Source organism: Macrobrachium nipponense, chromosome 38, assembly GCF_015104395.2.
Source record: "Macrobrachium nipponense isolate FS-2020 chromosome 38, ASM1510439v2, whole genome shotgun sequence".
Classification (NCBI taxonomy): domain Eukaryota; kingdom Metazoa; phylum Arthropoda; class Malacostraca; order Decapoda; family Palaemonidae; genus Macrobrachium; species Macrobrachium nipponense.
This window is the reverse complement of record NC_061098.1, coordinates 24,773,572-24,793,134: the sequence shown is the minus strand read 5'-3', so window position 1 is coordinate 24,793,134 and position 19,563 is coordinate 24,773,572. Positions and strand designations below refer to the sequence as shown.

The 19,563-nt window shown below is 38.4% G+C and overlaps 1 protein-coding gene across 1 annotated transcript; it reads left to right on the top strand.

Annotated features, from left to right (window-relative positions):
* Positions 1 to 242: 242 nt before the first annotated feature.
* Positions 243 to 2,972, top strand: LOC135209774 (uncharacterized). Its single transcript, XM_064242557.1, has one exon. It carries the CDS (start codon positions 243 to 245, stop codon positions 2,970 to 2,972), a length of 2,730 nt encoding a protein of 909 aa, XP_064098627.1.
* Positions 2,973 to 19,563: the final 16,591 nt, after the last annotated feature.

Sequence of the window (19,563 nt, the reverse complement as noted above, 5' to 3'; positions counted from 1 at the left end):
AATGATAGAATTCATTTCGGCGGTTTGGAAGATGCTGCTGTCTTCCCGGATTCTTTCAGCCTCAAGGAATCCGGAAGAAAGTTCTGAGGAAGTCGAGACATTTTCCAAAACTCTCTTCCCGGATTCTTTGAGCCTTAAGGAATCTGGGAAGAGAGTTCTGAGGAAGTCGAGGCATTTTCCAAAACAAGGCCAAGTGATAGGTTGCTGTTGTTGAGCAACAAACCAATATGAATATTACCGAAATGTTTATTGTACTGTGGATGTTCCTAGCTGGAATATTTATGTGTTGTAGTGGCCTCGGAAAGGAGGCTTCTTTGTTACTTGGCCCCAGATCTGTGGAAGATCGGGGATATGGATTTATATCTATGAAAAGAGGACAGAAACGTTCGCGTAATCGGAGGAAGACTAGGAAGACGATTCTTCAGCTGATTGATGTGATAAAGAAGTTGCATGACTCGGGACTTGGAAGACAATCTAAGGAAGACGTAAAACGGAAGGCTGAGCGTCAACCTGCGCGAGGAGTGCGGAAAGAACATGAACAACGGAGGGCAGCTAAAGAACCTACTACCAGTATGCCCAAAGGAAACGATAAACGATTGGCACCAAAACCACATGCTACCAAGAAGACTAAAGGACATGATCAACGACGGTCACCAAAACGACCTGCTACCAAGAAGCCCAAAGACCATGGTAAACAGAGGGCAGCAGAAATATCCTTCAAGGAAAAGCCCCAAAAAGGTGGTCAAAGGAAAGGCGACAAAATACCTGTTAGGCCTAAGAAATGGAAGAATTTAGAGGAAGAGAGAGACAGACTAGTAATTGCATTATTAGTCCAGATGGAGGAGTTCTTCTCAGTCTCTAAAAATGTCGCATTTATAAACCACTTGGATAGACACATTTTTGATCTTGAAGCGGCCACAAAGGACGATTTGGGAAAGGTGATCCATAAAGTCCAGCACTGCCGCTGTCAAGACTCAAAATGGAAGAAGAAAGAAAAGGATGAGACGCCAAAGCCTCGCATCGGCCAGCGAAAACTGAAAAAGTTGCTGGCAGAAAAGAGGCGATTAATAGATGAACTTCATTTACAAGCAGAAGACCTTGATCCAGTCGACGAAAACGTCCCTATAATATATCACTTGGATGGTCACATATTGGACCTCCAGCTGGCTGGAGAAGGCACGATGGCCGCGGTCATAGCAGAGACCAAAAACTGCCAGTGCCAAGCCTATCCAGAGGACAACGACGAAGAAATATGCTATTGGAAATGGAAGAAGCTGATAGCCGAAAGGGACGACTTAGTCTATGAGCTAATGGTCCAGGTCGAAAAAAAGGATCCAACCTCGGCAAATCTCGAGGCGGTAGATCACCTGGAAAACCACATCTGGGAACTCGACTTGGCTTCCACAGATGAGCTCAAAATGGTGATCAGGAATATAATGAAATGCTCCTGTCAAGCTGCACTGCCTATGGACTATAGGAAAGATCGGAAGAAGAAGAAGCCGCGCTTTTGGCAGAAGCGTTGGAGGAAACTTCTAACAGAAAGGAATAAATTGGTAGAGAATTTGTCGGCACAAATAAAAGAAGTTGCTGACAACTACAAAGAAAGTTCCTCGATAACAGTACACTTGCAGAGACACCTGTGGCTCCTCCAAAGAGCAAAAGCAGGAGACATTGAGTTCCTTATGGAAAAAATACTAAATTGTTGGTGTCAGACTCCATGGCAGAATGAAGATTATGAAGATTACGAAGATGCACCAGAAGATGCACCAGACGACATTGAAGAATATTCGTCTTCTTATGAAGAGTCGTCATATCATGGAATTGAAGACGCCCCAGACGGCATTGAAGAATATTCGTCTCCTTATGAAAAGTCGTGCTATTACGGATTCGAAACCGTACCAACCGGCATAGATGAATATTCGTCATTTATTACAGATGAGATAATTGACAAATATTCGTCCTCTGCTTCTTTAGAGAAAACCGGAGAATCTTCGCCACAGGAACTCTCCCCAGAGAGACAGCAGAGAGGAGAGTTCCAAGGTCGGGAGACTCCCAGGAGAGGTGATATCCTCACCAGCTTTGATGAAGCTGAATCCTCTCTCGCCAACATCGTCGGGCAGCAACTCCTACAGCAAATCGAAGAGGGGAAGAACGCCCTCATTGAAAAGCTGAAAGAGTACGATGAAGAGAGAGAGATTTTAAATAATGAGAGAAGTGCTCTTGATGCTGAAATGGAACTCCTCAACCAGGGAAAAGAAGAGCTGGACATTGAACGACAACAATTCCATGAAGAGAAGGTCGCCTTTGAAATGGAACTCATTCAAAGGGGGGCCTTGGAATTGGATAGGGATGTCCTCCAGAGAGAGAGGGAGGCATTCTGTGTGGAATTAGTTGACATGAGAGAAGAACTAAGAAGGGAAAAAGAGAACCTTTCCAAGACTCAAGTGAGGCTCGTTGAAGATGCAGTGGACTTGAAATTAGAGAGGAAAGCCCTTCAAAGTGAATTGAGGCTCTTCTGTACCCAAGTTGTTAAAATGAAAGAAGAACTGAGAGAGGAGAAAGAAGCCCTCATCATGGCGCAAAAGAAGCTCGAGATGGACATTGCTGCCTTCACCAAGGAGAGGGAAGAATTCGAAAGAGATGTTAAAAGACAAGGCATAAAAGACAGGGAAGAAGAACAGAAAGAGGATTCAAGACTTCAGGAAAAGTTTAGGAATATAAACAACAGATCAGTCGGCACTCAAACAAAGAGACCGGGGACAAACAGCATGCAGGATATGAGTGAGGAATTAAGGAAGTTTACAGAAGACAAACTTGAGAAGAGGGAATCTCGACAAGAAAAATACACAAACGAAAAATATTCCGCGGAGACGAAGTGCCCAAATTCTTTGGTCCTAAACGATATTATGGAAGATATGATAAGCGAAGTTCGTAGAATCTTCGAGAGGATACCCATGCTAGAAAACGAATAAAAATGATGAAGAACTGAATGCAGATACAGAGGAGAATTCTGAAAATGGTTCGTCAGATAGAAGGAAGTGGGATCGTTATAGAAACTCGAACGCCAATAGAAAGGAGAACGTTCTGGAGAGAATATGACAAATGTTCGAAGGCTGGAGGACGAGCTCTCACGATTAGAGCCAACAGCTGCTCGGAGGCTGGAGGACGAGCTCTCAGGATGAGAGCCAACAGCTGTTTGGAAGCTGGAGAACAAGCTCTCAGGTTCAGAGCCAACAGCTGTTTGGAGGAAGGACCAGCTCTCAGGATGAGAGCCAACCACTGTTTGGAGGCTGGAGGACGAGCTCTCAGGATGAGAGCCAACAGCTGTGCGGAGGAATGGGGACCAGCTCTCAGGATGAGAGGCAACAGCTGTTTGGAGGAAGGAGGACCAACTCTCAAAATAAGAGCCAACAGCTGTTGCAGAAGGAAGAACAGTTTCTTCTAGTATGCTATGTCCCTTGGTGAACATCTTGTACAAGATATTTGTCATGCGGACAAGGGTCCAATATCTAGATATATTCTTTCAGATATCCCCCCATTCTGAAGGAATAATCTAGAAGATGGGCTTTGCAGAAGGAAGAATAGTTTCTTCTAGTATGCTATGTCCCTTGGTGAACATCTTCTACAAGATATTTGTCATGCAGACAAGGGTCCAATATCTAGATCTATTCTTTCAGATATCCTCCCCACTCTGAACGAATTATCTAGAAGATGGGCTTTGCAGAAGGAAGAATAGTTTCTTCTTGTATGCTATGTCCCTTGGTGAACATCTTGTACAAGATCTTTGTCATGCGGACAAGGGTCCAATATCTAGATCTATTCTTTCAGATATCCCCCCATTCTGAAGGAATAATCTAGAAGATGGGCTTTGCAGAAGGAAGAATAGTTTCTTCTAGTATGCTATGTCCCTTGGTGAACATCTTATACAAGATATTTGTCATGCGGACAAGGGTCCAATATCTAGATCTATTCTTTCAGATATACCCCTCTTCTGAAGGAATAATCTAGAAGATGGGCTTTGCAGAAGGAAGAATAGTTTCTTCTAGTATGCTATGTCCCTTGGTGAACATCTTGTACAAGATATTTGTCATGCGGACAAGGGTCCAATATCTAGATATATTCTTTCAGATATCCCCGTTCTGAAGGAATAATCTAGAAGATGGGCTTTGCAGAAGGAAGAATAGTTTCTTCTAGTATGCTATGTCCCTTGGTGAACATCTTGTACAAGATATTTGTCATGCGGACAAGGGTCCAATATCTAGTATTCTTTCGATATTCTTTCTGAAGGATATCCCCTAGAAGATTGGGGCTTTGCAGAAGGAAGAAAATATGTTTTCCTTCTAAGTAATGCTGTTCCCTTGGTGAACAATCTTGTACAAGAATAATTTGTTCATGGCGGACAAGGTCCTAATTCTAGAAATTTTTCTATTCCCCTTCAGATTCTGGAAGAATAAGTTTCTTAGGAAGATTGGGCTTGGCAGAAGGAAGAAATAGTCGCTAGTATGCTGTCCCTTGGTGAACATCTGTACAAGATCTTGTCATGCGGACAAGTTCCAATATCTATATATTTTCTTTCAGAATATCCCCCATCTTTGAAGAATAATCTAGAAGATGGGCTGCAGAAGGGAAGAATAGTTTTCTTCAAGGGTATGGCCAATGTCCCTTGGTGAAACATCTTGTACAAGATTTTGTTCATGCGGACAAGGGTCCATTCTTTAGAACTTATTCTTTCAGATATCCCCCATTCTGAAGGAATAATCTAGAAGATGGGCTTTGCAGAAGGAAGAATAGTTTCTTCTAGTATGCTATGTCCCTTGGTGAACATCTTGTACAAAATATTTGTCATGCAGACAAGGGTCCAATATCTAGATCTATTCTTTCAGATATCCCCCCCACCCCCTTCTGAAGGAATAATCTAGAAGAATGGCTTTGCAGAAGGAAGAATAGTTTCTTCTAGTATGCTATGTCCCTTGGTGAACATCTTGTACAAAATCTTTGTCATGCGGACAAGGGTCCAATATCTAGATATATTCTTTCAGATATTCCCCCCTTCTGAAGGAATAATCTAGAAGATGGGCTTTGCAGAAGGAAGAATAGTTTCTTCTAGTATGCTATGTCCCTTGGTGAACATCTTGTACAAGATATTTGTCATGCGGAAACGTGTCCAATATCTAGATATATTCTTTCAGATATCCCCTCCCCCCTTATGAAGGAATAATCTAGAAGATGTGCTTTGCAGAAGGAAGAATAGTTTCTTCTAGTAAGCTATGTCCCTTTGTGAACATCATGTACAAGATATTTGTCATGCGGACAAGGGTCCAATATCTAGATCTATTCTTTCAGATATCCCCCCCCCCCCAACTCTGAAGGAATAATCTAGAAGATGGGCTTTGCAGAAGGAAGAATAGTTTTTTCTAGTATGCTATGTCCCTTGGTGAACATCTTGTACAAGATATTTGTCATGCGGACAAGGGTCCAATATCTAGATCTATTCTTTCAGATAACCGCCATTGTGAAGGAATAATCTAGAAGATGGGCTTTGCAGAAGGAAGAAGAGTTTCTTCTAGTATGCTATGTCTCTTGGTGAACATCTTGTACAAGATATTTGTCATGCGGACAAGGGTCCAATATCTAGATGTATTCTTTCAGATATCGCCCTATTCTGAAGAAATAATCTAGAAGATGGGCTTTGCAGAAGGAAGAATAGGTTCTAGTATGCTATGTCCCTTGGTGAACATCTTGTACAAGATATTTGTCATGCGGACAAGGGTCCAATATCTAGATATATTCTTTTAGATAACCGCCATTCTGAAGGAATAATCTAGAAGATGGGCTTTGCAGAAGGAAGAATAGTATCTTCTAGTATGCTATGTCCCTTGGTGGAAATCTTGTACAAGATATTTGTCATGCGGACAAGGGTCCAATATCTAGATCTATTCTTTCCAATAACCACCATTCTGAAGGAATAATCTAGAAGATGGGCTTTGCAGAAGGAAAAATAGTTTCTTCTAGTATGCTATGTCCCTTGGTGAACATCTTGTACAAGATATTTGTCATGCGGACAAGGGTCCAATATCTAGATCTATTCTTTCAGATAACCGCCATTCTGAAGGAATAATCTAGATGATGGGCTTTGCAGAAGGAAGAATAGTTTCTTCTAGTATGCTATGTCCCTTGGTGAACATCTTGTATAAGATATTTGTCATGCGGACAAGGGTCCAATATCTAGATCTATTCTTTCAGATATCCTCCCCACTCTGAATGAATTATCTAGAAGATGGGCTTTGCAGAAGGAAGAATAGTTTCTTCTTGTATGCTATGTCCCTTGGTGAACAATCTTGTACAAGATCTTTGTCATGCAGACAAGGGTCCAATATCTAGAATCTATTCTTCAGATATTCCCCCATTCTGAAGGAATAATCTAGAAGATGGCTTTGCAGAAGGAAGAATAGTTTCTTCTAGATGCTATGTCCTTGGTGAACATCTTGTACAAGATATTTGCCATGCGGACAAGGTTCCAATATATAGATCTATTCTTTCCAATAACCACCATTCTGAAGGAATAATCTAGAAGATGGGCTTTGCAGAAGGGAGAATAGTATCTTCAAGTATACTATGTCCCTTGGTGAACATCTTGTACAAGATATTTGTCATGCGGACAAGGATCCAATATCTTGATGTATTCTTTCAAATAGCCCCCCATTCTGAAGGAATAATCAAGAAGTGGGTTTGCAGAAGGAGATAGTTTCTTCTGATGCTTGCCCCCTTGGTGGACATCTGTACAGGATATTTGTCCAGTGGACAGGTCCAATATCTAGATGTATTCTTCAGATAGCACCCACCCCATTCTGAAGGAAAATCTAGGAAGATGGCTTGCAGAAGGGAAAAATAGATCTTACAAGTATGCTACTGTCCCTTGCCGTGAACATCTTGTACAAGAGTTTTCATTGGAGCAAGGGTCCACATAATCTAAATCTATTCTTTCAGATATACCCCCCCTTCTGAAGAATAATCTAGAAGATGGCTTTGCAGAAGAAGAATTAGTTTCTTCTAGTATGCATGTCCCTGTAACATCTAACAAATATTTGTCATTGCGACAAGGGTCCAAATCTAGATCTATTCTTCAGAATACCCCCTTCTTGAAGGAATAATCTAGAAGATGGCTTTGCCAGAAGGAAGAATAGTTTCTTCTTGTATGCGGGATATGTCCCTTGGTGAACATCTTGTTACAAGATCTTTGTTCATGCGAACAAGGTCCAATATCTAGATCTATTCTTTCAGATATACCCCCCTTTCTGAAGGAATAATCTAGAAAGATGGGCTTTGCAGAAGGAAGAATAGTTTCTTCTAGTATGCTATGTCCCGTGGTGAACATCTTATACAAGATATGTTCATAGCGGACAAGGGTCTAATATCTAGATCAATTCTGTCAGTTAGCCCCCCATTTTGAAGGAATAAACTAGAAGATGGGCTTTGCAGAAGGAAGAATAGTTTCTTCTAGTTTGCTATCTCCTTTGGTGAACATCTTGTACAAGATATTTGTCATGTGGAAAAGGGTCCAGTATCTAGATCTATTTTTTCAAATAACCCACCATTTTGAAGGAATAATCTAAAAGATGGGCTTTGCAGAAGGAAGAATAGTTTCTTCATGTATGCTATGTCCCTTCGTGAATATTGTCTACTGTATAAGATATTTGTAATGCGGACTAGGGTCTAATATCTAGATCTATTCTTTTAGATAACCCGGCATTCTGAAGGAAACATCCAGAAGATGGTTTGCAAAAGGAAGAATAAGTTATTCTAGTATGCCATGTCCCTAGGTGAAGATCTTGTACAAGATATTTGTCATGCGGACAAGGGTCCAGTATCTAGATCTATTCTTTCAGATAGTTCCCCATTCTGAAGGAATAATCTAGAAGATGGGCTTTGCCGAAGGAAGATTAGATTCTTCTGGCATGTTATGACCTTGGTGAACATCTTGTACAAGATATTTGTCATACTGACAAGGGTCCAATATCTAGATCTACTCTTTCAGATAACCCACAATTCTGAAGGAATAATTTAGAAAATGAGCTTTGCAGAAGGAAGAATATTTTCTTCTAGTATGCTCTGTCCTTTGGTGAAAATCATGTAAAAGATATTTATCATGCGGACAAAAGTCCAATATATAGACCTATGCTTTCAGATAATCCCTTATTCTGAAGGAATAATCTAGAAGATGGGCTTTGCGGAAGATAGAATAGTTTCTTCTAGTATGCTATGTCCCTTTGTGAGCATCATGTACAAGATATTTGTCATGCGGACAAGGGTCCAATATCTAGATCTATTTTCTCAGATAAACCGCCATTCTGGAGAAATAATCTTGAAGATGGGCTTTGTTGAATGAAGAATCGATTTTTCTAGTATGCTATGTCCTCTGTTGAATATCTTGTACTAGACATTTGTCATGCAGACAAGGGTCCAATATCTAGATCTATTCTTTCAGATAACCCGCCATACTGTAGAAATAATCTAGAATATGGGTTTTGCAGAAGGAAGAATAGGTTCTTCTAGTATGCTATGTCCCTTCGAGAACATTATTTACAAAATATTTGTCATGCGGACAAGGGCCCAATAACTAGATCTATTCTTTTAGATAACACTCCATTTAGAAGGAAAAATCTAGAAGATGGTCTTTGCAGAAGGAAGAATAGGTTCTTCTAACATGCCATGTCCCTTGGTGAACATCTGGTACAAGATATTTATCCTGCGGACAAGGGTCCAATATTTATATCTATTCTTCTAGATATCTCACCATTCTGAAGGAATAATCTAGAAGATGGACTTTGCAGAAGGAAGAATAGATTCTTCTGGCATGTTATGACCTTGGTGAACATCTTGTATAAGATATATGTCATGGGGAAAAAGGTCCAATATCTAGATCTATTCTTTCAGATAGCCCCTCATTATGAATAAATAATCTAGAAGATGAGCTATACAGAAGGAAGAATAGTTTCTTCTAGTATGCTCTGTCCCTAGGTGAACATATTGTACAAGATATTTGTCATGGGGACAAGGAACCAATATCTAGATTTATTCTTTCATTCTGAAGAAATAATCTAGAAGATAGGATTTGCAGAAGGAAGATTAGTTTTTTCTAGTATGCAGTATCACTTGGTGAACGTCTTGTACAAGATATGTGTCATGCGGACAAGGTTCCAATATCTAGATCTATTCTTTCAGATAACCCGCCATTCTGAAGGAATAATCTAGAAGATGGGGTTTGCAAAAGGAAGAATAAATTCTTCTAGTATGCTATGTCCATTCTCTAACATCTTGTACAAGATATTTGTCAAGTGGACAAGGGTCCAATATCTAGATCTACTTTTTTAAGATAACCCACCAATCTGAAGTTATAATCCAGAAGATGGGCTTTGCAGAAGGAAGAATTGTTTTTTCTAGTATGCTATGTCCCTTGGTGAACATCATGTAAAAGACATTTGTCATGCTGACAAGGGTCCAATATCTAGATCTATTCTTTTAGATAACACGCCATCTGAAAGAAAAATATAGAAAATGTTCTTTGCATAAGGAAGAATAGGTTCTACTAGTATGCCATGTCACTAGGCGAACATCTTGTACAAGATATTTGTCATGCGGACAAGGGTCCAATATCTAGATCTATTTAATTAGCTAGCCCCCATTCTGAAGGAAGAATCTAGAAGATGGGCTCTGCAGAAGGAAGAATAGATTCTTCTAGTATGCTATGTTCATTCGTGAACATCTTGTACAAGATATTTGTCATGCGGACAAGGTTACAAAATCTAGATCTATTCTTTCAGATAGCTCCCCATTTTGAAGGAATAAACTAGAAGATGGGCTTTGCAGAAGGAATAATAGATATTTTTTGTATGTTATGACCCTTGGTGAAAATCTTGTATAAGATATTAGACAAGTGGACAAGTGTCCAATATCTAAATGTATTCTCTCAGATAGCCCCACATTTTGAATGAATAATCTAGAAGATGGGCTTTGCAGAAGGAAGAATAGTTTTTTGTTTTTTCTAGTATGATATGTCCCTTGGTGAACATCTAGTACAGGGATATTTGCTCATGTGGTAAAACGGAGGTCCAGTATCCAGATCTTTTTTTTCAAATACCCACCATTTTTGAAGGAATAATCTAAAAGGATGGGCTTTGGCCAGAAGGAAGAACTAGTTTTCTTCATGTATGCTTATGTCGCCCTTCGTTAACATTATGTTAACTTACAACAATAATTTTGTCATGTCGGGACAAAGGTCCAATATCTTGATCTATTCTTTCAGATAGTTCCCCATTCTGAAGGAATAATCTAGAAGATGGGATTTGTAGAAGGAAGAATAGATTCCTTCTGGCATGGTTAGTGACCTTGGTGAACATCCTTGTTTACAAGATATTTGTCATGCGGACAAAGGTCCAAGATCTAGATCTATGTTTTTTCAGATAGCCCCCCATTCTGAAAGAATAATCTAGAACGAATGTAGATTTTGGCAGAAGGAAGAAATAGTTTTCTTCTGAGTATACTATGTCCCGTTGGTGAACCATCTTGTACAAAGATATTTGTCCATGCAGACAAGGTCCATAATTCTAGCTTTAATTTTTTCACGATTGACCCGCCCCCGATTCTGAAGGAAATAATTTAGTAAGAAATGGGAATTTGCAGAAGAAGATTAGTTTTCTTCTAGTATTGCAATATCACCTTTGGTGAACATCTTGTACAAGAATATTCATATTACGGACAAGGTATCTTCCAATATCTAGATCTATTCTTTCAGATGAACCCGCCCAATCTAAATGGAATAATCTATAAGATGGGGTTGGGTTGCATACAAGGAAGAAGAAATTCTTCTAGTTGTTATGTCCTTACGAACCGTTATTAATCGAACAATATTGTACTTGATATTTGTCATGCGGACATGGGTCCAATATCTAGATCTGTTCTTTCAGATAATTCACCATTCTGAAGGAATAATCTAGAAGATGGGCTTTGCAGAAGGAAGAATAATTTCTTCTGGTATGCTATTTCCATTGGTGAACATCTTGTACATGATATTTGTCAAGTGTATAAGGGTCCAGAATAACTAACGATCACTTTTCAGATAACTCACACCCCAAATCTTGGAAGTTATTAATTAGAGAAAGATGGGCTTTGCAGAAGGAAGAATAGTTTGCTTCTTCTAGTATGCTATGTTCCTTCGTGACCATCCTTTGTACAAAGATAATTTGTCATGCGGACAAGGATCCCAAAATCCAGAATCTATTCTTTTCATATAGCCCCTCATTTTGAAGGAATAATTTAGAAGATGGGCTTTGCAGAAGGAAGAATAGATTCTTCCTTTATGTTATGACCCTTAGTGAACATCTTGTACAAGATATTAGACAAGCGGACAAGGGTCTAATATCTAGATCAATTCTGTCAGTTAGCCCCCCTTTTTGAATGGAACTTTTATTAATTCCATTAACGAACATATTGGTAACTAGATATTTGTCAATGCGGGACATGGGTTTCAATATCTAGATCTGTTTCTTATTTCAGAATAATTGCACCATTCTGAAGGAATAATCTAGCAGACGGGCGTTTGCAGAAGGAAGAATAGTTTCTTCCTAGTATGCTAGATCCCTTGGTGAACATCTTGTAAAAGATATTTTGTCATGTTGGAAAGGGTCCAGTATCTAGATCTATTTTTTCAAATAAACCCGACCATTTTGACAAAGGAATAATCTAAAAGATGGGTCTTTTGAAGGAAGGAAGAATAGTTTCTTTCATGTATACTATGTTTCCTCTTCGTGAACATTATTTGGACTCTACAAGACATTTGTCTTTCGGACAAGGGTCCCTAATTCTAAGATCTATTCTTTTAGATAACCCGGCTTCTGACAAAGAAAAATCCAGAAGATGGTTTTTGGCAGAATGAAAGAATAGTGGTTTCTTCCTAGTATGTCCAATGTCCCTTGGTGAACATCTTTGTACAAGATATTTGGTCATACGGCACAAGGGTCTAATATCTAGATCTATTCTTTCAGAATATTTCCCCATTCTGAAGGAAAATCAAGATAGATGGGATTTTGGATCTTTTGCAAGATTGGATAATAGATTCTTCTGGCGAATGTTTTTTGACCTTGGTGAACATCTTGTACATCATATTTGTCATGCAGACAAGGGTCCAACTAGCCTAGAATCGACTCCTTTCAGATAACCCAAAATTCTAAATGGAATAATCTAGAAGATGAGCTTTGGCAACAAGGAAGAATAGTTTTCTTCTAGTAATGCTATGTTCCCTATGTTTCAAAATCTTGTAAAAAGAAATATTTATTAATTGCAGACAAGGGTCCCCAATATGTAGAACCTAGTGCCTTTCAGATACTCCCACTATTCTGAAGGAAATAATCTAGAAGATGGGGCTTGGCTTTGCGGAAGGGAAGAATAGTTTCCTTCCAGTATGACTATGTTCCCTTTGTGAAACATCATGTACCAAGATATTTATGCATGCGGACAAGGGTCCCAATATCTAGATCTAGTTCTTTTTCAGAATAACCCGCCTTTCCTGGAGAAAAATAATCTTGAAGATGGGGCTTTGCAGAACGGAAAAGAATGATTTTTTTAGTATGCTAATGTTTCCCCCTGGTTGAACACTTGTAACTAGAACATTTGTCCATGTGTGGAATAAAGGTAACATCTTAAAAATTTTAGATCTATTTCTTTCAGATCAACCTGCCATTTTGGGAAAGAAATCATCTAGAAGATGGCTTCGTTGCAGAGGGAAGAATAGGTTCTTCTAGTTATGCTATGACCTTTTCGTGAACATCATAATCATAATACAAAGCTTATCTTCTAGATTATTCCTTCAGAATGGGGGATATCTTGAAAAGAATAGATCTAGATACTGGCCCGTTGTCCGCAAGACCAAATTATCCTTGCACGAAAATTTCATTTCCACCAAGGGACATAGTCATATTAGAAGAACGCTAATTTCCTTTCCTTCTTCAAAGCCTAAATTCTAGATTTTTTTACCTTCAGAACTTGCGGGCTATCTGAAAGAATTGATATACGAATTTCAATTCCTCATCCGCCATGACCTATATTTTGTATCCAACAAATTCACCAAGGGACAATAGCCAAACTAGGAAGAAAAAACTATTCTTCCTTCTCAGAAGCAAACGTCGCCCATCTTCTAGAATTATTCCTTCAGAATAGCGGAATATCTGAAAGAATAGATCAAGATATTAGACCCTTATCCCGCATGAAAAATATAATTGTTTACCAAAATGTTCACCAAGGACATAGCATAGTAGAAGAAAATATTCATCCTTCTGCAAAGCCCATCTTCTAGATTATTCCTTCTGAATGGGAGGTTATCTGAAGAAAAATAGATGTAAATATTGGATTAGTGTTTACATGACAAATATCTTGTACAAGATGTTCACCAAGGGACATAGCATACTAAAAGAAACCATTCTTCCTTTTGCAATGAGGGCCTAAATGAAAGTATAGATTTTAGGATATTTCGGACCCTTGTCCGCATGACAAATATCTTTTTTAAAGATATTCACCAAAAGACCATACCATACTAGAAAGACAACTATTGTTTTCCTTACGCAGAAGCCCATCTTCTAGATTTATTCCTTCAGATTGGTGGGGTTATCTTGAAACAAAAAATAGATCGAACATATTGGAACCCTTGTCCGCATGACAAATAATCTTTTACAAGATGTTTTCACCAAAGGTACATAACATATTAGAAGAACAACCTATTCTTGCCTTCTGCACATCTTATCCTCTAGATTATTTCGTTCATAATTTTGTGGTTATCTGACAAGAGTAGAGCTACACAGATATTGGAACCCTTTGTCCCGCATGAAAATACAAATATTCTTTTACAAAATGTTCCACCAAAGGACATAGCATACTAGAAGAACATATCCTTCCTTCTGTAAACAAAGCCTATCGTTCTAGATTATTCCTTCCAGCAATTCCGGGGGCTTCTATATAAAGAATCGACTCTCGGACAAGATATTGGAACCGCCTTTTCCACATGACAAATATTATTGGACAAAAAGTTCCACGCCAAGGGACATAGCCATACTAGAAAGAAAGTAATTCTTCCTTCTGCAAAAGGCCCATCTTCTAGATTTATTCCTTCAGAATGGCGGAATATCTGAAAGATTAAGATCTAGATACTGGGACCCTTATCCCGCATGGACAAATAAATTCCTATAAACATTTATTTTAGCCAAGGACATAGCATATTAGCTATTGCTTCAAGAAACTAGTTATTAACTTCTGCAAGTCGGCCACAATCTTCTAGACTGTTCCTTCTGAATGGGAGGTTATCTGAAACAAAAAATAGTCCTAGATAATATTTGGGACCCCTGTTAAAACGCATGATAAAGATCATTGTACAACGATGTTCCACCAAAGGGGACATATCTATCCTAAATGAAACTTACTCTTCCTTCTGCAAAGTCCCCATCATCTAGATTATTTCTTCAGAATGAGGGCCTAACCTGAAAGTATAAGATCTAGTTAGTTTGGACCCTTCGTCCGCATGACAAAATAGCTTGTACAGAAGATGTTCCACCAAAGGGAACATAGCCAACTAGAAGAAACTAGTTCTTGCTTTCCGCAAAGCCCAATCTTCTAGATTTAATTTCCTTCAGAAATAGGGGGGTTATCTGAAAGAAATAGGTCTACCCATATTGGACCCTTTGTCCTGCATCACAAATATCTGTTTTTACAAGAATGTTCACCAAAGAACAGAGCATACAAGACGAAAGTATTCTTTTCCCTCCTGCAAAGCTCATCCTCTAGATTATTTCCTTCAGAATGGGCGGTTATCTGAAAGAGTAGATCTAGAAGATTGGACCACCGTTGTTCCTGCATAACAACAAAAATTATTTACAAGATGTTCACCACGGACGACAGCATACTAGAAGAATTTATTCTTTCTTCTCAAAGCCCAAAGCCTCTTCTAGTTATTTTCCCTTCAGAACGGGGCTATCTGAAAGAAAAAGTAGAATCTAGATTATTGGACCCTTGTCCCGCATAGACAATATCTTGTACAAGATTGTTTCACCAATGGTCATAACATGCCCAGAAAGAATCTTTATTTATTCCTTCTGCAAAGTCCATCTTCGAGATTATTCCTTCAGAATTGGTTGAACTAATCTGAAAGAATAGATCTAGACATTTGGACCTTTTGTCCGCATGACCAAATAATTCCTTGTACATAAGAGTGTTCACCTAGGGACATGGCAATACTAGAAGAACCTATTCTTCCTTTTGCACAAACCAGTTTTCTGGATATTAGGACCCTTGTCCGCCCCATGACAAACTATCTTGTATACAGTACATAATGATTCACGACGGGACATAGCAGTACCATGGAAGAAACTATTTCTTCCTTCCTGCAAAGCCCGATATTTTTACAATAGTTCCTTCAAAATGGCGGGTTAGTTTGAAAAAATAAAAAATAGATTTTGGATCCTGGACCCTTTTCCCACATGAACCAAATAAATTCTTGTACGAGATGTTTCACGCCAAAGGACATATCATACTAGAAAAAAAGTATTTCTTGCTTCCTTCCTTCAAAGCCCATCTTCTCAGATTATTCCTTCAAGAAAATGGTGGGGGCTTGGATTCTGAGAGAATAGATCTAGATATTGGACCCTTGTTTTCCGCTTGTCTTATATCTTGTACAAACGACTTTTCACCAGTGGGTCATAACATACAAAGAAAGAATCTATTCTTCCTTCTGCAAAGCCCCTCTTCTAGATTATTCAGGAAGAAAGGAAAAGAAGGGGAAACCTTCAAAATGGGGGCTATCTGAAAGAATAGACTAGATTTTGGAACCTTGTCTGCATGACAAATAGCTTGTACAACGATGTTCACGAAGGAACAGTCAGCAAACTAGAAGTAATCTATTCTTCCTTCTGCAGAGGCCCATCTTCTAGATTATTCCATTCAGAATGGGGTCTAGCTGAAAAGAATAGATCTAGAATATTTGACCCTTTGTTTCCGCATGACAAATATCTCGTACAAGAATGTTCACCCCAAGGGACAGTAGCATAACTAGTAGAACCTATTCTTTCATTATGCAAGAACCATTTTTCTAGAATTTTTCCCTTTAGAATGTTTGCTATCTAAAAGAATAGATCTAGATATTTTGACCTTTGTCCGCATGTACAAAAATATCTTTTACAAGATGTTTCACTAAGGGACCCATAGCATACATGAAGAAACTATTCTTCGTTTCTTGCACAAAGCCCATCCCTTTCTAGATTATAACTTCAGATTGGAGGGTTACTCCTTGAAAAAGTAGAATCTAGATATTGGACCCTTGGCCGTTTTGACAAAATATCTTGTACAAGATGTGTTTAACCCAATGGACATAGCATACTAGAAAAGACATTTTTTTCTTCCTTCTGCAAAGCCTATCTTCTAGATTATTCCTTCAGAATGGTGAGTTATCTTGAAAGAATTATAAATTTTAGATTTTTGGAACCCATTTGTCCGCATGATAGAAATCATCTTGTACAGATGTTTCGCCAATGGACCATAGCATACTGAAGTAATTTATTCTTCCTTGCATGCAAACTCCCCATATTTCTAAAAAAAAAAAAAAAAAAAAGATTATTTTCTTCAGGAATGGCGGGTTACCTGAACATGATTAGATTCTAGATATTGGAACCTTGTCCGCCTGACACATATCTTGGTTTACAAGAAAACGTTTCAACCAAGTGATATTGCATACTAGAAGAAACTAATCTTCCTTCTGCAATCCCATCTTGCTAGATTATTCCTTCAGAATCGAGGGGTTATCTGAAAGAAAACAAATCTAGATATTGGTTCGCCCTTGTCCCCGCATGACTAAATATCTTTGTACAAGATGTTCACCAAGGGACCTGGCATATTAGAACAAAAACTATTCGTTCCGTTCTGCAAAGCTCCATCTTCTTAGAATTATTCCTCATAATTGGCGGGGGCTATCTGGCAAAGAGTAGAATCTAGATATTGGACCTTTTTTCCCCATGACACAAATATCTTGTACAAGGATGGTTTACCCAAGGTCATTTAACATGAACAGAAGGAATCTATTCTTCCTTTTGCAAGGCCCATCTTATTAGATTGATTCCTTCAGGAATGGGTGAGTTTACTAAAAAGAATAGAATATAAAAGACTTGGATCCCTTGGTCCGCCCCATGACAAATCATCTTGTACAGATGTTTAACCAAGGGACATTGGCATGTTAGAAGAACCTATTCTTCCTTCTGCAAAGACCATCTTCTTAAATTTTTCGATTTTTTCTTCCAAAATGGAGTTTATTTCTAAAAGAATAGTATCTTAGGATATTGGGGCCCTTGTCCGCATGACCAAATATCGTTGTATTTCATTCATATTCAAGTTGAAAATCAACCACCGGATACAAATTGGATTGGTAGTTCTTGTAATTGCGAAGACCAGAATGTTCTTACCACGAAATCTTATTTAGAAATCTGCCATTATACAACTTACTTCCCATCTTGTATTTTTTAATATTAGTCCGTGGCGTGTTTCCATTTAGACCCTTGTATTTTTTTTAGCCAGATTTTGATCGTGTCGTCCTTCACAACCATTTAATTCCTTTAATTTTTCAGTTCTAAAAGACGCAGCCATTTTTACCCTAACATCAGCTGATTTTAGAAGGCGGGAAACACAAACTCAGGCCACCGAAATAGGCATATCCGTGGCGCCAGCTGTTAGTTGTGGGAAAGGTGGGGGAATAAAGAACCCCTGTAAGCCTTAGGGATGGTAAAAATTCCCCCAAAGGGAAAGTGTGTAGCCTAGCTAGGTACTTCTTGAGGCCTGACTCTTAAAGAATCTTTTTATCCTGTAAACTTCTGCGCTGGCGATATGGTCTCTGGTTTTCCCAGGAAATGACCGGCAGAAACGGTGGGGGGATATATATATATATGGTTATAGTTATATACATTAGATATATATAGTATACTAGATATTTTATGTATAAGATATATATTTAATTATTATATAATGATATAGATATAATTATATAATGTTCAAAATATATATAAACTATATAATATATTAATAATATATATATATATAGTATATATAATATGATATATATATACTATATATATAAGATAGTTATATATTTATATATATATAGATATAGATATATTATATAATATATATTATTATATTAATATATATCTATATATATTATATATATATATATATATATAATAATATATATTATATATAGATATTTATATAATAAATAATAGATATATACCTAAGCCTACCCCCTGGGGTAGGGGCAAACAAGTCCTTATGGGTGCCAGTCCCGAAGCCCGGCATAAAATGGGGAGGCTTGGGTGTCAGGAAGGGCATCCGGCTGTTGAAAATCTGCGCCAAAACCAAAAAAAAAATGGAATGAGGTCCGAAATATGCTAAGAGGTTAATGCTAGGGTACGTACTCCGTAAACAACGCAGCAGAGACATCGCCCTAACTCTGTGGTAACGGTCGAGGGTCTACTGGCATCAGGAGTGGGTGCAGCTAAAAGAAGCAAGCTCACATTAGGGTTTAAGGTATGTCAGGTCTTAAATTATTTGTTCCATGACTGGGAGAGGTAGAGAATTGACTGACTTGGAGGAGAAGAAAAGAAAGTAGATGTTATGTGTGTGGGCAAGAAACGTGGGTGGAAAAGGAAATAAAGCTAAAGAGTTTGGGAGATTGGATGATAAGCTATATTATAGTGGAAGCAAATAAACAAGGTAAGAAATGGAGTTTAGCATAGTACTGTCCTAGTTGAACTAAAGCAAATCGTCGGTAATAGAAGTGCCTAGAAAGAATGACCGTATCATTCAGATTGAAGATAATGTTATGGAGGAAAAATTCTGAATATTGGGTAAGCGCATATGCACCACAAGTTTGTTGCACAGAAGAAGGAGAAGGGCAAATTTCTGGAGGAGACATGGATGGAATCAAAATGCAAGAACTGGAAGAGCTAATGAATGGGCGATAGTTGGGGCAGATTTGAAATGGCCCAATGTCTGGAAGTGAAAAATGAATGGCGATTGGGTTGGGTGCATTGGGGCCATGGAATTGGGTAAGAAACCGAAACCCACAAGGAGAGAATGTAGTGGACTTTGCTGTAGTCATTCGACATGGCAATAGTAAACCATTCATTTCTTTAAGAAGAAAAGGGAACACCTAATAACATAATAGGAGTTGGGGGAAGATTCTCCCAGCTAGACTACTTCTTGTATTAAAAAAAATGATAAATCTGGTGGAAGGTCAAGAACTATGCAAAGTTATTCCCAGGCTATCCATTGTATCCCCCAACCCCCCCACCAGACTGCTATGTATAGGATGTTTTGAAGTTGAAAAGGGAAAGAAAAACCAAGGCTAACGGATAAAGGAAAATTAGATGGTACAAAATTTTTTTTTTTTAGAAAAGGAAGGGGATAAAAAAGAGATGAGTTTTAAGAGGAGTGGTTTTTGGAGGATATTGATATAAGGGTATTGAAGATGTTCCAAGAATT